Source organism: Thunnus albacares, chromosome 8 (genome assembly GCF_914725855.1).
Source record: "Thunnus albacares chromosome 8, fThuAlb1.1, whole genome shotgun sequence".
Taxonomy (NCBI): domain Eukaryota; kingdom Metazoa; phylum Chordata; class Actinopteri; order Scombriformes; family Scombridae; genus Thunnus; species Thunnus albacares.
The window spans coordinates 3,751,808-3,776,531 of NC_058113.1; the positions used below are offsets into that span (position 1 = coordinate 3,751,808).

The 24,724-nt window shown below is 38.6% G+C and overlaps 1 protein-coding gene across 5 annotated transcripts in view; it reads left to right on the forward strand.

Moving 5' to 3' along the window:
* The window catches only part of tsnare1 (T-SNARE Domain Containing 1), a 218,893-nt gene that overhangs the window by 143,823 nt on the left and 50,346 nt on the right, over positions 1–24,724 (forward strand). For 4 of the 5 annotated variants that reach the window (XR_006404418.1, XM_044358493.1, XM_044358495.1 and 1 more), the window contains exon 12: positions 2,247–2,356. Coding sequence is in view for 4 of the 5 variants with exons in the window: in XM_044358493.1 (XP_044214428.1) it covers positions 2,247–2,342 (96 nt within the window). In the remaining variant the exon portion in view is untranslated. Of the gene's footprint in view, positions 1–2,246; positions 2,357–3,303; positions 4,545–24,724 lie in introns of those variants that run through there. The other variant, XM_044358494.1, reaches the window with a different exon arrangement.

Here is a 24,724-nt window from a genome sequence, read left to right on the forward strand (position 1 = left end):
ATATACAATTATTAATACATTAGGACACATTAAACACATTCATGGTAAACAAAGAGGAGCTGGAGTGACATAATAAGACAAATCGAAGATGCACAAAATAAACAAGCCACCACAGCTGACCCTGGTCCTCAGAGATGCAGAATTATTCACACAAAACTGACACTCAAAAATTGTATGACCTTAGTAAATCCAGCGGAATACATAATCAACATGCCTCCTCCTATTATTTACGCGATCCTCCCTTAAATGCATATGCAATGTGGAGAGAGACTCAAACACTCCGACAAATGATACACAGACTGTGACTCCAGCCTGGTGCTTCTGTTTGATAAATACAGCACACGTGTTTGAGGCAAAATGCGTCACATCTGTGCCTGAAAAACAAGCATAAAAGCCTCAGTAAATCTGTCCCTGACTGTTTGACTAGCTCTTGACTGGCATCTCACTTACATGTTTCAAAAACCTCATGACAACCAGTTCAATGAAAAGGTACAAATGTAATGATGAGTTCTAAACAAAATTTAACATAAATTAGAAATTGCTTGACCAAAAATCTATTAATAATTTGTATGACTAATTAGCCCTTAATCAAATAAAAGACATCAGAAACCACCATGTATAAATCATTTTGACAAAAAAATGCACAATGCACAACTTGTAAAGTAAAACAAAAATATCCAATGTACAAACTGTCAGCAAAAACAAATTCTTGTAAATTCAAAAAAAAAAAAAAAGGTTGGCCCTTGTTGCAAAAGGTTGTTAAAACATGTACAATGTACAACATGGGGAAAAACATGTACAACCTAAGTAAAACATGAGAAACAGGTACAGTAGACAACATGTAGATTCAAAAACAAGTGCAAAGTACAATGAGTAAAGTAAAAATACATGTACCATATGCAAATTTAAACTTGTAAAAATCCACAGAATTTAATTTTAAAACAAGTACAGTGTGCAACTTGTTAAGTAAAAAACACAAAGTACAAAAACATGTACAATGCATAACATGTTAACTCAAGCACAATGTATAACTTGTAAAATGAAAAACACTTACAATATGCAATGTACATTCTGATTCTGACATACTTTACTGTCTTATTGTCCCCCTGGGCAAATTTGTTTTATGAAACCTTTATTAAATTGAGTAATCTCATTGAGATCAAGATCTCTTTTGCAAGATATTGTTTTGGCTACTTTGTCCTGTAGATCAGCAAATTAATACAAAGCAGTTATAACATATTCAATGTACAACCTAAGTAAAAAGAAAAAAAACATGTGCACTGTGTATAGTAAATACATTACAGAAACAATTCAGTCTGTCACTGCGTCTTGAGAAATGCAGTTGTTGGAAATACTTGATATAATGTAATTAACAGTCCTCTGTTCCATTTGCTAAAAGTATGTTAAGGCTGAAACCGATCTTGCGCTTGTTCTCACATTTGTAGTATGTTTTTGAAAATCACCTGACTAAAGATGCTTGTTGAAAAGATGGTAGTTTAACGAGTGCTTTTAAATTGAGCAATGACACAAGCACTTAAGAAGCAAATTAATTGATAGCCCTACATTGGCTGAATAATTAAGTTCAGGAGAAGAAAAAGAGTTGCCAATTTGTTGCTTCCCTCCTCCTCTTCCTCCTCTCAGCCATGTAAGACAAGAATAACGTGCAGCAGAGCCATCACAGTGATGACTGCACAGCACTTGGATGGAGAGAAGTGCAGACCACCACTAGAGTTTTTTCCAGTCATCCCATTGCTCCATTTTATCTGTATTTGTCAGCGTGACCTTGAGTCCTCTACTCCCTCCACAAATGTGTTAATCTCTGGTCGAAATGCCACTTTTCTTGTTCTTTTATTTTCACTTTTCAAAATGTCTTTTTTGTTCTCTTTAGTTTGTGCAAATTGGGGGTGCTGTTGGCTGGCACAGAATTAGTTTGAAAACAAAAAAATAAGTAGTTGATTGTTGTTGTGACTTTGTGGTTATTAAACTGGAACTTGACATTTATGCACTATGGCATTTGCTTTCATATATGCAGAATAGGGGATTTTTACAGCTGCATATTTTAGCTTTCTTAAGAAAACCACCATCAAAGAGTGGCAAAGTGGACAAATATGAAAGATTGATAGTGAGTGGTATGTACCATCATCTTTTCTCCCAGGTGTAGGATTCTGTACAGACAGTGTAAGGTGTCCAATATGGATTGTTTAATGTTTCATTCCACCCATCCACTGAATCCTTTCTCCCCACAGAGGCAGTTGAGGAAGAGGAAGTGCTACCTCCTGGTGGCTGGAGCCATCGTCCTCACCATCCTCATCATCATCATTGCTGTTTCAGCAAGAAAATGAGACTGGCCACTGTGGTAAGATTCATCATCCACAATACAACACTGCTGCATAAAGTCAAAGACACTTGACATTGTCTGGTCCAGATTGTTTTTAGCACATTTTAATAATACTTGTGCAAGGACTGGATCAGGCAGTTGTTTGGTGATGTATACAGGAGCTAATGTTTGCCTTTTATTAAATTTGGGATATCAGCTAGGCAGTGTCATCCACCTTGATGTCACCACATGGGACAGTGAAATGCCCTTAATTTTAAAATTGCATTCTAAACAATATGCACACACACACACACACACACTGCCTGACACTTTGGATCCCAGTTTTCTCATTTAATCGCAGTGGTACACATTACCATTATTGAGCCAATTATAAATAGGATTTTGGCGTGGCGACTGTGAAGTTGGACAGACTTTGGTCTAGTCAGTTGGTGAACAGTTGGAAGATAAACCCATACATTGTGGTGTAGGGCTGCATCTAATGATTATTTCATCATCATTCAATCTGCCAACTATTTTTTCAGTTAATTGATTCATTGTTTAGCCTAAAATGTCGGAAAATAGGGAAGAATGTTCAATACAGTTTCCCAGAGCCCATGGTGATGTCAAATTGCTTGTTTTGTCTAAAACCCAAATTTACTATGATATATATACAGTAAAATAGACAAAAGCAGAAAATCCTCATAATTCTTGATGAAGTCACTGCCCATCATTCTCATTAAGATTATTGTAAACATGTTTGATATTTATGCCTGGAATTGAGACAGTTAACATTCCGATTTTTAGTGAAGAATTGAAAGGCAATGAAAGGCAAATCTGTGTGTGTTAGTGAAAACAGTCATTGTGTGTGGGGTGTCCATTCTTTGTAGGTTTCAGTAATCTTAAAGTATGTTTCCAGGATAACATCTTGACTGTGCAATGCTGCAGTACAGACTAAATGTTAGAATACAGCAAAATTCTGCCCACAGGAATTACTGGCCAGATCCACTTACCAGGTCATCAACAACTTCAATTTACAGACATAAAAAATGAAGGTTTGAGTTTAGCACCATGGACAACCAATAATAATGTGTCATGCCATGTTTGCTGGCAAAGCTAAAATATGACCGTGAGTACAAAATGGACACTGAAGTGGCTGCAGGTGACTGCTGCACAATTAAAACTGTTCCATGTTCCTGTTCCTGTGTTCAAACATAGAAGAGAGAATGGTTAATAAAGGGGTTAGGGTTCGAGGGACTTGCAAACTGAGACAAAAAGAGAGAGGAGCAGATAAGGTGTGCTTAAATACTCTATGGTGTGGAAATGGGATGTGTGCAAGGTGTGGTCTTTTTCCCAAACTTTGTATATAAATCTATAAACTTCATTTAGTGCAGGTACAGAGGATGGTTTATGACGTTTCACACTATTGAAAGTTCATAAATGTTTACAGAAATCTTTAAAACTACAAATATTTTCCTTGGTTTTAAGATAGGTGATTCAAATCTAATCCCTTACTCCCCTTTTTTCCAGTTTTAAGACTGAGATTTACACTACCAGCTTGTTTGCCAAAGCCTTGAAATCATCAAATTGGCCCCAGATGTGTGTGAAAAGGTTGCTCCTCTCCCTCACTCTCTCACGAAGCCCCATTACCCAACATTAACAGTGTTTGTTTGTGTGATAAATTATTAGTTTCTGCCCAATGTTTCAGTTAATCTGTCATCAGTCGTGTCCTACAAACAACAGAATACAAGTTCCATCAGAGTAGTTTGTTTCACAAGGTTATGTTTTGCTGCTTTTCTATATGTTTTTGATGAGTGTGTATTGTGATGTTAGGACAGATCATCTGCTTCATCAGTGATAGTGTCATAGATGTGCATCATTAGATGTTGTAAGCAGTGAGTGACTGGGCTCTGTCAAGTTGAGAGAAAGGTGAAATTGTTCTGTAATAAATGATATTCTGTTAAATGTATTCTTTATATCAGTCCAGTTCGCTCTATGGTAACCTGAGCAGATGGTATGTTCCAGTTAGGTTAGGCTGAGAAGGTAAAAGACTAGTCCCTGGTCTAATAGGATGGAGAGTAGGAGGCAGCTTGCCGTGAGGCTTTAGGTTTTACATGTTTTTTCCTTCAATTCTTCAATTTTAAATTATCTTTGTAGAATTTCCAGGGGTTTATTTTTGCTTTGGTTTCATTAATATTTTACTTAATAAAAGCCACCTTTTTTGCACATATTCCTGCCCACCGTCCTGTTACTTCAGAATCCCCTTTAAGATCTTCTGCCCTTTTCAATGGGGTGGCAGCACTACAAGGCCATAAGCATAAAGTCTTTCCAAGAGAAATATGATGCGTTGGTGAGTTCCAGCTCAGTTTTCTGCAAATGTTCACTGGCTTTATGAAAATGCTCTAAAAGTATGTTCCAGACATTGGCAAGGAGTGTCAAGTTTATCCATCTGCTCACAGTAAGTGCCTAATTTTACCATTTGTGATTTTATTACTTATAATTTACTCTTTTTCTCCGATGATTTCTTTTTCACTGAATAATTATATACAATAGTAACACATGATGCATATTTTGGTGTCAAGAACTGAATCAGCTATGTATGACACCACTGATTCTTCAATGTATGGACACAATTCATGTCTTACTTTATATTTTCATATATTAGAAGATACTGGTGGTGGAATTTACTAATTTACTAAATGTCACTAAATTCCATTACAAGCAAATTCTACAAGAAAAATAAAAAACCCTGAATCAAACTGGTCACATTACAGAAACACAAAACTCAAGGGGGATTAGAAGCCCCAAATTTTCAAAATCATTATCTTATCTGGCAAATCAACTACAGTATATCACCAGTTGGATCCATCCAAACCAATGAACAACTCGTGGTTAGAAACAGATTATCAGAATGTTAAGACATTTCAATCTCTGATCTGCCATTCACAACAATAAAACCCCATAATTGCTTTAATAACATTGTAACATTGTCAACAAGTCTGACAGCCTGGTGGAAAATCAACAAAATCTTCAAATCTACAATGAAACCCTGTAAATACACTCCAATACAGCACAGCCCAGACTTTCTACTTAACAAAAGAACACTTATCTTCAACACAAGGGAACAAAGCAGTATCAGACACCTCTTCCAGAATAAGAAATTCATTACTTTTCAACATTTGGTCCAGAAGTACGATGTCAGAACAAAACACAATCTTCAGTAACTCCAATTTAAGTCTATTCTAAAATCTAAAATCAATATATCAAATAACAATTTACTTCCATCCTCACTAGTAGAAAAAAATCAACAAAATATCCATCCCATGGAAAATTGTTTCAAAATTATGTAAACCAATATCTAATGTAGACTTAACAATTCCCATCCCAATCAAAGCATGGAAAAAAGACTTATCATTTACCCCTGATACCGAATTCTGGACCCAAATCTGCAGGAACACCTTCACAATGACTAGAAATACCAACCTTACAACTAATACAGTACAAGGTAGTCCACAGAGCACATATCATCCAGCACAAGATGTATAAGATGGGACTCATGGACTCGAACATATGCTCACACTGCACACTAAGCACCCCAGATTCAAAACCTATACTCATCACCTTAACTGTCGCCAAGAAAACTATTCTCTCTAACTATCCTCCTAAAATGGAAAACAAGAAGTACATTAAACCTCCTCTAAGAATACATATCTAAGAATACCATCCAATTACATTCCAGCACCAAACTTCACACTTTGAAAAAGTCTGGGGCTCCTTTATTATCTCATTAACTTACCCCACCAACACCAACACACACTCACACTCACACACACATATATATTACAGTCCCTCACCAAAATCTTATTTCCTACCTTTCAACAGGTTACATTTTGATCTCATAACTTCCCCAGCAACTTTCATACACTGCATTATATAATGCTCTTGTCATTCATATCCCGCCATGTTTATAAAAGAATAGAAAAAAAACAAAAAACAAACAAAAAAACTCCACATGCATATGTACATGAATAAATGCACATACATACTTAAATATAAATGAAAGAGTGGGTTTATTTTTGCTTGTTTGTTTTTTAATGTCAGTCATTTTGGTTTTTAAAATTATTCATTAAATCACTATTTAATCCTGATCCTCTTAATTTTGAATGAGGAGGATGTTGATGCTGATAAATTATTATTATTATTAGTAGTAGTAGTAATAGTAGTAGTAGTAGTAGTAGTAGTAGTAGTAGTATTGTGGGGATGTCATTATCATCATCATTAGGGACAGACTGGTAGGATGAGGATTAGGATAGGATTATTATTATTAAACAGAATACTATTAATAATTTTAAGTTATTATTACTATTATTATTATTATTATTGATATGAATTTGATAAGAATCATTACACCTCCAAACAACACACACACACAGACAGTTAGACATTTTTAGTCTCAGGGTTTTTTCTCTCTCTCTCTCTCTCTTTAAATTTAGTTCTTGAGAAATTTCAGTATCTTATGCTCAGATCAGTTACTCAACTTGCTTAACTCATTTATTGTTAGACCCCTCCGGTAGGGGTGGGGGCTATTCTAAAGGGCATCTGACCAGCCACCTCTTACAGGCTAGGTGGAGGCCTAAAGCAGGCGAGAGCAAAGAAAGCAAGGAAGAGGAGAAGGGGAAGAGAACTAAAAATTAAAAATAAAAAAAAACTTAAATTAGTTGAGTCTTTTCTACATTCCTGCATGTTTAACAACACTGACATAGCAGCACCTAACTCAATTTAGACTCATATCACTCATGGCTGGAAAAGCTTTCTTTACCAACATCATTTTTTCTCTCACTTGACGTTCAATACAAGATGTCTCTGCTTGCATAAAGTATTGATCGTTACCTATTTTCCCCAGGGGGGATGGAAATCCTGTAGAACAAAGTATTCTATTCATAAAACAGCATAGTGAATCAATGCTCCCACAGCAACTGGCCCATGTTGAGGCTCAGCAGTTGGCAGTCAACGTTCAAGTGGCTAGACACTACCAGTTACCACAGCGAGACTGTCTCAGAGCTAAAAAAAAAAAAAAAAAGAAATGGGCCATTGAGGACTCCACTCCTGGCTGTTGTACTGTTTAGACACTTTTAAAGAAATACTTATTGATATTCACCTGTGCTATCACAAAGCAGAGCCAAAAAGAATGACTATGGAAGTGGGGGTACATATTGTTTTGACCAAATGACTATACATTTGAGTTTCTATTTGTTATCTAAATCTGACATGTTTAATTCATATTATCAAAAATACATTTAAAAATCTATATATATCAAATTACCCCATATATGAAGTTTACTAGAGTTTAAGTTTAATAAACTATAAACATGTATATATATATATATATATATATATATATATATACCAATATATATGACCAATTTGGCCCAGACTGAAATATCAACAAATATTGAATGTAATGCCAATATTTTGCCATGCCAAATATTGCAACATTAATTTGGCCTTAAGGATGAATTGTAATAAGTTTTATGATCCCTTAACTTTTCATTTCGCACCATCATCAGGTCAAAATGTCCAATACTTTGGTTTGTGACTGAATATCTGCAAATCTAAGAATGTTCCCATCAGCCTCAGCTGTAATTTGTGCTGTAATTTGTGCTGATTAGCATGCTAAATTAAGATGAAGAAGAATTGTTATGTTTATGTTAGCATTTAGTTGAGAGCACCAGTGTGGCTAACACAAGCTGCCAGCATGGCTGTAGAGTCCTAGTCATGTTTTGAATTTACACGTATGACTGTAGTATTGGTTTAGCAGATGTGAATAGCGATTCTTGTCTTAGTTATTTTGTTTCTGAAATTTATGGAGAGCCACATGAAAAGACACTTGGGTCTGCTACATATCTGTTTTTCAGTTTAACTTTACTCAAGCTTTGATCATTTTATTGTCCACTTAGGTGTTCTGCAAATAAATGAGTAAACAAACTCATGTCCGCCACAGTGTGAAATATCATCAGATACAAAGGCTTATTATGTTGGTATCTTTGCTCTGGATTTCTTTCTGGCACATGCATACATTTCCTTCAGAAATCTCCTTCTATTTCTTTTACTCAGATCTCAGATTAGTAACTCTTCATGTTTATGGAAATAGACCAAAATCTTTGTTTTAGCAGATGAGGCAGGATTACTAACCACTGTGTGTGTGTGTGTGTGTGTGTGTGTGTGTGTGTGTGTGTGTGTGTGCGTGTGCGCGCACGTGTGAATAACTATCCTTGTCCCCATTGGAGGCAAATAATATTATAGCTCACTGTTTGAGTTCAGCAGAAGCGACTGCATTTATTGCCACAGCAGAGAAGTCACAAGCCTGGCAAGGTCAAAAACTATTTCTTGGACAAGTGCTGTCACTTCCAGAGTTTTGTCAACAATGTGAAGTTGTAAGGCAACCAGCAGAGATGCTTCAAAGAAGTGCTGTGCATGTTCACTGTGTCCCAATTCCATACTACATATTAATTCTGTACAGTATACACTTATAACATTAAAACCACTGACGGGCAAAGTGAATAACACTGATTATCGCATTGGCACCTGTCAAGGGGAGGGATATATTAGGCAGCAAGTGAACAGTCAGTTCTTGAAGTTGATGTGTTGGAAGCAGGAGAAATGTGCAAGTGTAAGGATCTGAATGACTTTGACAAGGGCTAAATTGTGATGGCTAGATGTCTCTCTGGTGTGCAGTGGTCAGTACCTACCAAAAGTGGTCCAAGGAAGGACAAGCGGTGAACCTGTGACAGGGTCATGGACGCCTAAGGCTCACTGACGCACATGGGAAGCGAAGGCTAGCCCACATGGTCTGATCCCTCAGAAGAGCTATTGTAGCACAAATTGCTGAAAAAGTTCATGCTGGCTAGGTGTCAGAACACACAGTGCATCACAACTTGGGGATGCGTAGCTGCAGACCAGTCGAGTGCCCATGCTGACCACTGTCCACTGCCAAAAGCACTACAATGGGCAGGTGAGTGTCAGAACTGAACCATGGAGCAATGAAAGAAGGTGGCCTCGTCTGATGAATCACGTTTTCTTTTACATCGTGTGGATGGCCAGGTGCATGTGCGTTGTTTACATGGGGAAGAGATGGTACCAGGATGCACTATGGGAAGAAGGCAAGTCAGTGGAGTCAGTGTGATGCTCTGAGCAATGTCCTGCTGGAATAATGTGCCCTGACACACTGCAAAATTGTTCAGGAATAGTTTGAGTAATATGACAAAGAGTTCAAGGTGTTGCCTTGGCCTCCAAATGCCCCAGGTCTCAATCCGATCAAGCATCTGTGGGATATGCTGGAAAAACAAGTCCAATACATGGAGGCCCAAGGATCTGCTGCTAACATCTTGGTGCCAAATACCAGAGGACACCTTCAAAGGTCTTTTGGAGTCCATGCATCGATGGGTCAGAGCTGTTTTAGTGGCATGAGGGGGACCTACACAGTATTAGGCAGGTGGTTCTAATGTTATGGCTCATCAGTGTATACTACACACTACTCAGATACTCTCATCCATTTCTTTTCTAGCTTTTAGACAAGAAGAATCCTTACTCCAGCCTTCCAGATGTCTGTACAAGACATGTAATGCTGCCCTCTGCTCTTCAGTTTTTCCCTCATCCATTTCTGCTGCACATTGCATTGTGGGACAAGATAATCCACCCACAACACACTCCAATATACATCATATTAAATATTTATACTGGCTGGTTTCAGGATACCTAATTTTGTTGCTTTTCCAGTGTTAACATACTACATTATCAAACCATACAGAATTAGTATGTTGCATGGATTTGGTACACAGCTTGTTGTTCAAAGAGAAATGATTTCAGCATGTAAGTCTCTCTAAAACCACAAATTTTAGCTTTTACATTTCTGTTTCTGTGCAGATTAAACAAACAAAATATATGTTAATTTGTGAGTTTTAGAGAAATTGGTAGTAGTGTTTCCAGACTTTGGACAGAGCATAGCTCTTTCATCATGCTTTTGGTCTTTATGCTAAGATATAATAATAATAATTAATAACAATAATAATAATAGCAATAATAAAATTTCATTTAATTTATACCACACTTTTCATTCATAGTGAAACTCAAACTGCAACAATATCAATAACATAGAACACACAACATAAAGAAAATAGTAATAAGAGTTAAGATGAGAAAGCCTTCCTGAATAGAAAGGTTTTTAGGCCTTTTTTAAAAGAGTCTTAGCTTAGTACTGGGGGCCCGAAGGAGCAAGCTGCTGGCAGATCTGAGTGTCCGGGTGGAGATTCTAGATGCTCTAGCTAGGGATTGCTGTGAAGAGCACATTGCAGTAGTCTGGTCTTGAGGAGACAAAGGCATGGAGAAGTTTCTCTGCATCTGACAGTGGGGTGGAATTTAGAGATGTTTGGAGATGGTAGAAAGAGTTTTTGCATAGATGTCTTATATGGTCATCAAAAGTCAGCTGAGGATCAAACCTAATAACCAGATTAACGACTGAGGAGGAAAGGGGGATGTCCTGGCCATCAAAGATCAGATGAGGTATGAGGTATGGGGAATGACTGAATCTGATGTGGAGTGCCACTAAGGAGAGCTTCAGTTTTGCTGCTGTTTAATAGGAGGAAATTTGAGCTCATCCAGGTGATACAGGTGCTGAGGCGTGACATGGCTGCAGAGGGGTTTGGGGCAGTTCTGATGTACAGCTGGGTATCAACAGCATAGCAATGAAAAGATATTCCATGTCTGCTGATGACAAGTCCAAATAGGAGCATGTAGAGAGTAAACAGGCCAAGAACCAACCCCTGCCATGACAGGGAGTGATCTAGACCTGCATCCTCCCAGTGAGACATACTCAGTCCTACTGGAAATTTAGGACTGAAATCACTGTAGTTCAGAGTCAGTGGTGGTGTGAAAGTGTTCTAAGAGGATAATCTGATCCACAGTGTCAATGAAAACCTGACTGAAATTTGCCAAATAGTTTGTTGTGTTTAAGGTGGCCATAAAGCTCAGAAGCAACCCCCTTCTCCCACACCTTGGACAGGAAAGGAAGGTTGGAGATGGGTCTTTGGCTAACAAGAATTCCTGAGTCCACGGTGGGCTTCTTGAGGAGGGGGAAGATGACTGCGAACCTGAGTGCAGATGGAACACTATCAGTTTGAAAGGAGAGGTTGACAGTTTGGGTGATCAGGGAGCTGAGAATGGGGATGTATGATTTAAGTAGAGCTGTGGCAATGGGGTCCAAGGCGCAAGTACAGGGTTTCATCTTCTTGAGCATTTCCTCAGTGTGGCTCTGCCTGATGCTAGTAACATGGAATAGAGACAGCAAGCTCACAGACAGAGGGTCGATGTCAGGAGAGGGCAGAGAGAAAGAGCTCGACATCAAAGTGGATGTTGTTGACCTTGACTCTGAAAAAGTCAGTGAAGCTGTTCTGTATTGTTCTTCTGTAGCCTCAATTGGGGAATATGATTGTGGCTTCAGGAGATGATTTATGAGGGGAAAGATGCTTTGGGTGCCAGGATTGTTATTAATTAGGTTGGAGTGTCTGCAGCGTCATTCCAGGTCACATCCAACTGTGAACCAGGCAGAAGAGTGTGGAAAATTGACCTCACATGTTTTGACAGGGGCATGAAAATCAAAGACATTGCTCAGAGATGTACTGTAGAGTGCCACTAGTTCACCCACTGATGCAGTAGTTGGGCAGTTGAAGTACTGGAGGTCCATAGTCATTAAGGTGTGGGTCAATGCTTTTCCAGGTCTGAAAAAGCATTTGATGCTTACGTTTAGTAGAAAGTGACAGGAATGTCAAATCCATTAAGACCACCTTGTGGTCAGACACACCCAGATCATAGACCTGTAGGTTATTGATGGTGGCAGAGTGAGTGATGACCAGGTCAAGTGTGTGCCCTCTGGTGTGAGGTGCCAGTGAGAAATTTTCAAATTCTTTATACAATGGCTTTAAACTATCCTTGTGACCCATATAATGCTAGTCAGCTCACCGCAGAGCAAACCACATACAATGACCTAGGAGCATCCACATCATGGTCTCCGGTGATGTGTAAAAATGTGGCCATATGCTAGAAAAGAGCTTGAAAATTACAGTTTTGCAAATTCCAGTCCACAGTTACTGTTTATTTGCTTAACAGATATAAAAATAAATAAGATGGGCATCCTGTCAGTCAGTAACACCTCCTTTGGCAGAAAACACAGCCTGCAAACATTTCTTGTAGCCAGATAACTGTTTGTCTAATTGTTCAGAGATAGTTTTAGCTCATCTGGATTGCACTGTATGTTTGAGGTGTAACCATAGATTTTCAGTGATGTGCATCTAGTCTGAGGAACATGAATATATTTATATACTTTGGATGTTTTTAACTTGCAGATTTACCAGCATTATTGGTCCTCCAGGTCTTGTCTTGACTTCAACACTTGCCATCAAGTTCCATTTGTCAATGGCAGATTGGACATTGCAAGTTGGTAGCATTTATATATTTTTATGGCTTTGTCTTGTTTTAATCTGGACAGAAAAGATCATTTTTGAGCCCTATGAAAGTTTACATGTCATTTGGCGTTAATGAAAGCTATTGTGCCAAAAACAGCTATGTGTTGGATTCTTTAGTCATTTGATCCTACATAAAATATTTAAAAGTGCAGCTTTAAACTTTTGCACATGCTATCTTTTCCGTTTTGTTTGTTTTAAAACCCCTGTAATTCCCTCTGTTATAATAACTGATACAAGAGTCTAGCAAATGTAGACTTTTCAAACAGCAGTCACACATCTTCAGCAAGTCTTCCAGAGCTCATATGTTTATCTATTTGTGCAGTTGTCTTATCATGATATTTGTCCTGCTGAGCAGGTCTTCGTAGAGTCAGCTGTACAGACATCCTTAGTGACTGCTAGTTAATATGATTGACCTGATGCTGTCTCTCCTATTCATATTAAGATGATGGATTTCATTATGCCGTTCATAAACCTGCCAGAGAATCTGCTACAGTACAATGACTGACCACTTCATAGCTCAGTGCAAACTCTTCCTTGCAACCATTTTTCTTTAAGCTGTCTGTCAGTGTCCATATCAATGTAAAATTACTGGTATGGCACTTTAAACCAAAAGAAGACCAATGTGCTTCAAAAGGCAGAGAGTAGAGACAAGGTTATACAAAATCAAAGCAAATGAAAAGAGAGGGCAGATAAGCCAAATATACAACCTGTGTGGGGTAAACACAGAGGCAGAACAAGATTTAGGAAGGATCACTCACAAACAAAAGCCTTGGAGAAAAGGTGTGATTTTAAAACGTTTTTCAAAAAAAAATATCAGTGGAAGCTGGGAATTTAATGCGGAGTTGAAGCTTTTGCAGCAAGCGCTCGGTCACCTTGGAGACCAAACACCGCAAAACCAGTGAAGGACATATTATATATTCAGAGGTCGTGTTAAGTAGCAATTTCAAAATAGATAGAGGGATTCTGAAATTGACTGAAACCTTGACTGTGAGCCAGCTCAAAGGAATCATAATTCATATAACTTGCTCTCTTTTATTTAGAGCCAACCAATAAAAGTCAGTGTCTGTACATCAGTAAACAAGCACATAAGAAAAAGAACAGCTTTTATATTCATGTAGAGCATGTGCCATAAAGTTCAGGAAACTGGCTTTTTTAAACTTAATATATCAAGGTGATACAAACAAAGACAAGTTCATTTAGTTATATAGCACTTTGTTATTATCAAGGAATAGTCTGAAAAAGGGTCTGTCTAGCTCTAACCAATCAACAGTCACAGCAGAAAATGAAGTAGCAAAAGAACACAAAAACATAAAGCACAGGGAGGTAAAACAGATTGGTAGACTCACAATAGCATGCTAGAGAAGCATTACAAGTCTTTTTCACCTAGCTAACCTGGCCTACATTACCCAGCGCCACCAACCAAAGACTTAGTGCCATGTTATGCTCAAAAAGAAGTAGTTCGTATGACATATTGTCCAACCACCTCAGAAATCAAATGTGTTTCATAGCTGTTCCGAACATCCACACTCTAAAAGCTGACCATCATATAAAGAAGGGAGACACAATATTGTTTCTCAGAAAAAAAATCAAATCAAAATTCTTCAGGAGTTCTTCAAATTCAAATTCTTCAAATTCTTATTTGCTTTATTTCATGTCCATTGCAATGGACGTCAGGTCCAAAACAGTGGTGAAATCTCACAAATAGATTTGTATTGATATTTGTAGTTTTCTTTTAAAATGAACTAGAAAACATTGAAGAGATGCAATATTTTAACATTCACTAACAGTGACCAGTGACCACAGTAACAGAACTGTCATATGCTCATTTTATCCTAATCCTGGCTGTCAAGGGTGCAGCTTGTTCCTCATTCTTATCCCCACTATCTAAACAACAGATTTCTATCAGCCAGAAGTTCCAGGACTTCTATTGCTGTATATCCTGAATATGAAACATTTTTGGACAAATATTAGCTGAACTCTGAGGACTCCACCTGTGCTACTAAAAGAGTAGCTATATTACAGACAAGTGGAATAGTTAAAGTGTATAAAACCTTTAAAGTTAAGATTCATCGCTTTATGGAAGGTGATGCTGAGCTGTTGGGCGAGCTGGCCATCTGTCCTTGGTTCATTCATAATTTTATGTACAAAGTGCAGTCTTTGGTTGACACAATAGATCCCAAGTGGCAACATATTGCAGTACTGATTGCCTAAGTCGGTGCATTGGCTTATACTTGCACCTTTTTTTAAAGGGGAGGTATTATGCTTTTCCTTATTTTCAGACATATATAAAATGCCACAATGTCAGATGTTCATGTTAAAAGTGGCCAACATGTCAAATAACGAGGTAAATGTATGTAGCGGTAATCCCTGTGAGCAAAAAAAAAGGCAGCTTCAGACTGCTCTGAACGCTCAATTTCCAACGTTTTTTTTTTTACTTTCTGCCTGAGCTGACGTCAGTTCATGATGGATTTCTTTATATGGACATCTACGTGCACAGCGTTCGAGTTCGCTGCTCTGTTCCGGGAGTAGTTACGCCAAGCCACGACACCATTACACAGCACAGCAAATTAAAATAAGTAGCTTATGTTTCTGCTTGTACTCTTCCTCCCTGCATTATTTCTAACTGATCCGCTGAACAAATAGCTCCAAATAGCTCCATATGTTGTTGTTTCGACCGGTTTTTAGCGCCGCTAACGAAGCTCCGCTAATTTAGTGAGGAACACGTTTTTACGCGTTCCTCACTAAATTCTTTACAATAAAAGTCTTCCATTAGTTAGTCATTAAAAAGCTTTTAATTTTAAGCAGTAAAGCAGGAAATGTTTGGATTGCATTGATGGTAAAGTTACACAACTCTAATACGTAAAGCTAACCAATCAGAATAGAGTGGGCTCATCGGGAGGGGGGCCTTAAAGAGACAGGAGCTAAAATGGAGTGTAAGGGAAACTGTGTATATTGAGGGGCTGTATAAAGGGCTAGTATGAGATAAATAAGGAGTTTTTTGAACTTTGAATCATACAGAGCTACTCTAGTGGAGTCCAGAAATAAAAATTTAGAGCTGAAATGAGCATAATAGGTCCTCTTTAAGGTGTGGTCTGACGGGATTTCACTCCACAGTCATTTCAGTGAAGAGAGGGGTGAGAGTTCAATCAGACTTAACTATGACTATCATGAAATTACAAGGTTGTCCCATGTGCAGCTGTTTTAAGAGAGGGGTGGGATTGACCTCTCACTGATGTTTATATCCATGTTTTGTATAATGCAATAATACAAGCAACAGAGAAGAAGAGATGCTTGCAGTAAGGGAAGGACAGTGACAAAGGTTAGTGACAGTAAAATGTTTGATAAAAGGCCGTATAATTTACATCTTTACGGACCACTGTTGTTAGTGTGCTAGCATCCACAGTTTATGCTTCCAACCCTGCATTTTGCAAATACATTTTGCCAGTCTGGTTGCAACTTTACGCAACTTTACTTAACTTGATAGAAAACTGACTCTGTGGTGTCATGCTGCTTCTAGACAACATGCTCATTTTCATGCTCATTTAGCAACACCTAAATGCATGAGCTAATCAGGTGGGCAAGTGTTATTAGTATTAGTTCTATTTTGTACAGGCTTCGCCCTCTAAGAGCTGAAACTGTTTATCCCCAAGCTCATGTGCAGTCTTGAAGTTTTTCTTTCGCAACTCTGTGCCCCGCACAGTTGCCCCCTTCAGGTCCTCATCTGCGGTATATAATACCATCATGACCTGAGCTCTGCTCTCAATTTTTCTTCATCATGCTATGAAGCAGTCAGAAAGTAGATAAATGAAGACTGCATCCCGAAGCAGTCCATCTGTGTCTTGCCTGCCACACGAGCTACATCCTGCCATCGGATCTCCATCCCTGCTGCAAGTCATGCCTCAGTACTGAGCACACTGGACTGGTGTTCACCTCCTGGGCCGCTTACCAGTTTTGTGCTCACCTACCCACTGAGGAGCTGCAGCAGTATGTAGACACCTTCACAGCACTTTGTGTGGAGTGTGACAGTGATGGCAGCAGGGCTAACCGAGAGGTTTTTTCATCGTAGATGTTGGACATGTTCAGCTGCGACTTCTGGGACATCTTCAGCAAATACAAGCCTACACCACCGTCTCCTCGGGACCAAGTTTATGCTTGCCTCTCTGACTACTTGCGCTAATGTGCTGTTCAGGTGGCTGCAGCAACCAACAACATTGCACTCCTTTCCTCCCTTATCTCCACTACTGCCACGAAGCCTGGTGCACTTCCCCCGGAGTTCGCAATGGACATCGGGAAGGCTATGAAAGTTGTCCTGATTCTCACCACAGCCTCAACGGTGGCTTTGTCCAGGATAATAGTGTGGCAGATGATGTTGCTGGATGGTCTGATCTGCTCCACCAGGCTCCACTCCTCCAGAGAGCCACTGCACCAGCAGTTGTGGGCCTGGCCCTTGATCGGGAGCACTTGGAGAGGTTAGGACTGCCCCTGCAGTAATACACACTATCCAGGGGACGAGGGGTCCTTCTACTACAGCCTGTTATGCAGATAGATTGGTCCACTTTTCAGCGCTGGTGCATGGATGGAGGCTCAGATCGCACATCGTGTCCTCTGTCCCTCTTGCTGTCTCCCTATTTCCAGATGTTGGTAGATAAGAAACTGGCTCCATCTACAATTAAGGCGTATGCTGCAGCCATCTCATCCTGTCACAAAGACTATGGAGAGAGATCTGTTTTTGCACATCCTTTGGTTAAGTGCTTTTTGAAAGGAGTCAGGCGACAGAACACCTGCGCTCTTTGGCACCACAGTGAGATTTACCCCTGGTGTTGCACACTCTGGAGGGTTCCCCTATTGAACTGATAGCCCAAATCTCTCCTCTTCTCTCCTTTCATTACTCCTCTTAACCCTGACGTCAGCTAAGAAAGTGAGTGACTTATTCATGCTATCAGTCTCGCCGTCTTGTCTTACTATCAGGGAAGATGGGAGCACAGCTATTCTTCAACCAAATCCCTTATTTATGCCTAAGGTCATAACCAGCTCTTTTAGCCCTAGGGAGGGGTTTTTCCCTCCGCCACACAGCCTCTCATCCACTCTTCCCAGTGCGCGCTCTGTCTCATGTAGTGCACACAGCAAATATCAGACAGATGCAGCGACTGTTCATCCGTTAAAAGGGACATTCACAAGGTATGTCACTGTCAAAATACCATTTGGCTCATTGGCTGTGCGACACAATCACACAAGCTTATGTTGCGGCGAGGGTTGAACCCCCGCAGGGCAGCCATGCTCACTCCACAAGGGCTTTGTCCTCAGCTCTCCTCAGAGGAATGGCAGTGGAGGATATCTGCGCAGCAGCACATGGGCCTCTCCGTGCCCCTTTATTCGGTTTTATCTGCGCAAAAGAAAATCTTCACGACTGCCCATGCGCGTGGGGATAATCTCAAGAGTGACAGCTCTTAAAGGGCGAAGCCTATACTCATAGAATCTGGAGTTATGTTATGTAAACTTTGAAAACCATTGGAAATGTGAAATGTGTTCATATGGTGTTATTTCTTCATTTCAGAACTGCTAGATCATAGATAAACCTTCTTAAATCAAGAAATTCTTCCTCTGCTATAATTTTGAGCCATGCTGCTCTAGGGATCGCAATGTGGGAGACTCCTGTCCAGAGTGAAATATCAACAATTACTGGACGGATTGTCAGGACATTCAGTTAATCCTAACTGACTTTGGTGAATCCCAGACTCTTGCATGCTAGCAAGCATGCTGCACATGCTAGCATTTACTTCAAAGCAGCCTCAAAGAGCTGCTAGCATGCTAGACTCTAAGTCTGGTCACTTCACAACTTGTCAATACTAAACTGTTCAATAGATGTGACCGCATACAGTAAGTTTAAACTACATAAAATTGTGAAAGATTTTCACATACCTTTCATGAACATTCTAAACCGGAGGTTAAATGGTTTTTAATGGCAACAAGTGTGCTCCTTACTTTTTTGCTCCCCAGCCAGACAGAGTGTATAAAAAAGTGAGTGAAAGAGCGATAGAGAACAGAAGCAGAAGAGGCAGAAAGGAGAATAGCAAGTGCCATACATCAGTTTAATGAGGATGACGATGACAGAAATAACTGGGGAGCTGCTTCTGCTCTCGAATCAATAGCCTGGCTCTTTATGGCACTCTCAATAATGCAATAACGGCACCCTGACACTTATTTCTATACGAATTATGTTACTGCCCTCACATCTTGTTTACAGAGTCATTTTGGGATTGAGATTTCTCAAGCATGTCAGCGCCATGTGCTAAAACTACACTCATGCATGTGCATTGTGTAGGACCTGCTGGAAGTCATGCTTCCTGTTCTCTATCTTCTCTGCCACAGCAGAGGAAAAACAAGGCTGCCTCCACTGTAAGGGTTAAAGTAATAACTTGTGATATTTTACTATAACTACATTTCAATTGTGCTACTTTCAGTTATTGATAGTCACATGAAAGACATTTCCTGAAGATTCTTTAATCCTTAGTCATAGCTATTATAGACTTGACTGGAGCAAAGGGAAGCCATAAAGACTACCATTATAACTACAGTATACGCTCACTGGCCACTTCATTAGGTGCACCTGTGCAATCTAATGCAAACCAATACAACAGCTCTGCCATAAATTCTACATTTATGAAGCTTTGTATTGGATTGCATTAGATTGCACAGGTGCACCTAATGAAGTGGCCGGTGAGTGTATATTAAGGCCAGTGGATAAAAGTGTAGGAATATTAATACTTTATCATTTAATTACCTCGTTATTGTGAGCACCACTTCCTTTTTGGTTAGGATTTGTTAGTGCCAGGAGGGAGCACTAACCCTTGTTCTATTTAATCAATGAATCAGTCTCATAATCATAAGTACAAACAGTGACCTCTGTTTACTGCAGCTCAAAGAAACAACCAAACACTTTTAGGATAAGTGAAGAGATTTATTAATAGCTAAACATGATAAAGCATAAGATAATAAACAGAAAATAATAAATAAAAAGAAAGTAAAATAAATAAATAAATAAATAAATAAGGTCTATAAATGGTAATAAAAATAAAGAAAATTATTCAGCAAGGGTGGCTCGAAGTGTGTGACTCAAGGCTTAATGTATTGCAACGGGGAATACTGAGGGAAAGCTAACTCAACTTCTCTAAATAAATTATTTGACATCAACGCTTGATCACGAAGCCATTATGCCTTACTGTTGAGGTGTTTTGTCATGGTAGAGGCGTCATCTCGGCAGGTCCAGCATTGTTTTCTGTAGCATCACCAGCTGTGTTTGGCAGTTAAGAAGCCCAGATCAGGTTTCGGACTGTGGGTGTGTCTCCATAGATGTAGAGATGTTGAACACTGGAAAAAGAAGTCAAGCAATTCCAGACTGCTCTAAGAGTCTTTAGGCTGGCTTAACTTCTAGTTTGCAGTATTGCTCTCAAAAAAGCAGGTAGACGTCCAGTTTCAACTGTTGTTTTCTTCTTCAGGAGTTTGAGGATTCAGGCTTTGGTTGGCTTGTAGCAACTTGAGTTGAGTGCTGAATAAAGTTTAATCTGACTACGCTCAAATCTTCAGTGGTATTTACTTCAAAATTAAAATACCGTACATGGAAATATGAGACTTAATGTTACAAATTAATCAAAACAAATTAACTTGTTGCAATAAAAGATTAAATACTGATATACTTGGTTGAAAAACAAAAGACTTCTTAAGAATTTTCTCGAGTTCTTGGAGGCCAGCTCAAAGAGGAATCTCTTTGAGGCTGTTTTTACAAGTTAGGATAAAACAGGAGGAGTTTGGGTGTGTTCTAAAGGTTTTTTCGCTGAATTATTGATGAATATTCAATTTCTTTGTTTTAGAGGGCTCTAGGTGTGGCTGGTGGTTTTGCAGCCTGCGTCTTCTGAAATAAAGAATTCTGAGTTTTTACACACAAAAATCACACTTCAAAGTCACTAGATCTGAACATTTCCTGTCAGCTTGTATCATATTTGTAAAACCATTCAAGAAAACAGTTAAGCAGTTTACATATATTTCATAATAAGTCAGTTCTTCTAATAAGATAACAAACATTAACCTTCATATTAACATTCAATGATGTTTAAGCATACAACCGTCATTGATTCAACTTTCTCAAACTATTTTCACATCTCAAACCATCTACACTGAAATAAAAGTTCGATACTATAGTGAAAGGAAATAAAAGTTAGACAACACTGATGTGATTAGATTACTTTCAGAAACATATTTACATATATGTTCACCATAACCCTTACTTCATAATATAAAAGCATTCAATGTTACTATTGTTTCACAATAAAAGAAAACTTTAAACTGAAATCCTTCAAACATTATATCTTTACATTCCTATTACTTCTTACTACTACTGCAACTACTTATCTAATTTAATTACTTAAATGTGATTGTCTATGAGGTTAATAGATCAAAAGTTGAACACTTAGGTGATTTTAACATACAAATACATGGTTACCAAACATTCATTAACTCTTAACATAAGGGAATGTATCTCTTGTCACTAGAGGGCAGTATTGTTACATGTAGTACAAAGGTAATAAAATCCAAGTCCAATATCTCTTTATTAGCTAGTCACATAACTATGAAAGTTATACCATTCTTCTTGTATTTACATGACAAATAACATGATATAACTTGCATAATGATTAGACATTTAATTTACATGAATTTCAGGTTTGGCTCAGATTTGCAGGGAGGCTTCACAAAGTCCTCAGCAATGTGGGTTAGTTTATGGCTTCAGTGAGATAAGAGAGTCTGTGTTCCATCTAAGGTGGAAGTTGTTTTTCTCCAGTCCAAGTAGCCTTTGGGTCAGTTCATACTTGCAGTTCAGGCCATGATTCAAATTGTTGATCAGAAATGGTTCCTTAGGAGGTCTTTCTGAGTCTGTTGAGCATCACTGATCAACACCCACTTAGAGGGTTACAAAGGTCAGTTCTGTGGGCTGAGGGTCTGCTCTTGCCTACTTTGGAATCCAGGCAAGTCTGTCTCTTCTTCTGAGGTCTGAAAATTGCTGTCATTAATCAAAATAAAATTTAACCCTTGAGGCATTTCCATAGATTTCTGTTAAGATCTGTGATTTAGAACATAAAGCTTTAAGCAGGACAACATGTATGATTCCCATTAAAGTATTTACAAGAGCCTTTCATTAAATGGGATCTGATATGTTGCTATTTTAAGCACATTGAGCAGTTAAAAGGAACAGTTCCATGTCCAAAGCTGATCAGCAGGATCAGGCTTTTTTTTCTAAATTGCTGGTTAGTATCTACCTTTTGGAATGTGTTAAAATGTCTTGTCAAATTTTCAAATGTAACTTTTGCTTTTACTGTCACAAAATCTAAAATTATCTACAAATTATCTGCATGATTAAATACCACAAGGGGTAATTGGGAAATATGTGCCTTTTTTATTATTTTGTTTTGTGATTTGAGTGAAGTGACATCAGAATACTTTAATGGTCCATGCCCTCCAGAATGACACATAAAAGTGTTTTCTTATCTGATGCCCTTCAGCAGTTATTCACAGTATAACATAATTTGTATGTGCTTTTGAAAACTGTTATAAATCACTGTTAAAAAATAATGTGGACTATGTGGACTTTGGGATTAGGGTTCTGATGGCTTCCATCATAATTACTAAGGCCTTCTGTCACTGGAACATCATTATATGTCGTTTTGGGGCACTTGCATTAATGACTGATCCTGTCGTTTTTCTTGGGAGGTCAGTCTTAAATTTGGTCTTAGTTTTAGTCTTAATATCTAGTCTTTTCCAAATATGTCCTCCCAGAGACAGATGCATTACTCAAAGATGAAAGAGTATTTTGAGGAGAACATCATTTATTGAACTCAAGCATGCACACTAATGGTATATTTTCAGAACTGAGAAAGAAATTGTAAAGATATCATAATTGTAGATGTTTTAGAACGTGTCATGAACACACTATATGGTGCACAGTATTAATAGACTTGGAATAAGTTAGCATGAGAAGAGGTAACCACGGTGGCTGACAAAGAAAGTAAAGAATCCTACTGCAAACTACTGGATACATTTATATTAACAATGTCAATGTTTGACTGGTGATTATGGCTGTTAGATTATAATTGTCATGTTTTCTCTGGAGACGTCACCAGAAAAACTACAGCATTGGTCCATGATTCATATCCAAACAACCTGTTACTTTTCTGTCTGGACAATCACTAACCTCAGAGATCAACAGAAATTAAAATGCTCGTCTGAGCAGTAATGACATTTCATCAGGTGCAGAGTTTGCTCCTTAATAGCATAAGCACCTGTTAATGACAAAAATCAGTTCTGTACTTGGACTTAACACACAGTCTGTTTAAACAAGGCCAGAGATTTGGCAGGGTGCATACCTGGCTTCCCACACATATTAGAGGATAAGAGGATAATGGAGGAACTCTTGGATGAGCTTCACAGTCCATAATGAATGTAACTATGCCTTCAAATAAGATACACACATGCCCTGTTGCTTCTCTGTCACTCACCATCACACATAACATACAGTGCAGTACACACAAAATATCCATCTGAATAAATGGGAACAATGTAACTTAATTATGTTTTACTAGTTTGAAAGAACATAAGTTAGTAAGGCTCAATGTAACTGCATTCTGACACACAGTAACTGAATGACCTGATGTGACTTGTCATTAAGGTGCAAAATGGGAACCAATCCACTTTCAGGGTTGGTGTTATGTTATGTAAAACAGTGACATATTTGTGTGCATTACTCCAACACATTATGTTGGTCAGGCCGTCAGTCCACCACTTTGGTCCCAACTGAAATATCTCAACAACTAATGAGTGGATTGCCATGCAATGTTTTAAAGACATTCATGGTCCCCAGAGGATGAATCCTAATGACTTTGGTAACCCCCTGACATTATCTAGATGCACCAGCAATATTTGATTCAAACTGGATTACCATCACATTTAGTGCAAATATTCCTCTCCAACCCAGCTATCAAAAGACACTTGATACCCTTTCAGGCAATATCACCTCTGGGCTCATTAATTATGTTATGTTAACATCTCATATCATTTCAGCTGGTATGGGCATTGGCAAAAGTGGTAAGAACTTTTCATATTCTTGAAGTGATTCTCCATTCCTCTGTGAAGCCATTGCTAAAGAAGGTTAGATGTTACTTTAAGGCCTCTGAAAAACACCATAGATCACTCAATATTTTGGTTCACTGATCTTTTTATTAGCGACGTGGATTTCCTGGTACTGCAGAATACAGGCAAGAGGAGCAAATGAGCAAATCATGTCAGTGATCAAAGAAATACTGGGGTGGAAAATAGCTTTTAAACCCTATCACTATTCTGTTTTACTAATTACTTGATGATTATTTGCTATGATAAATAGCCAATTAATGGTGTTCTAGAAACAATAAAAGAAAATATTATTGAAGAAATATGTATTAGAAAAAAAAGATATTATTGGACTTGTGGTCCTAATTTGAAGGAACACAAGCACCAAAATCCCAGTAATATGTGATCCACACTGGCCTCATTTGTTTACAGTAAACATACAAAGACATTAATGTTTAACAGGACTAAACTGAAAAGCACTGCTAGTGGCCACAAGATGCTGCAATATTCACCTTACAGCCCATTGGACAGAAGTGTTAGGCCATATTTAGACCAAATCAGGTGGTGCAGCGAAAACACCAATCCTCCCATTTATTTGAATGGGGGTTGTGCATTTTGGCTGCGGGCGTTTTGGCCACTGCGGCACCTCACTGGACTACAGCTGAAAAGTAAAGCCAGAGTCAATTTTTGGAGAAACTCAACCCGATGTCACTGCGGCTGAGGGCTGTGGTGGCCAATCACA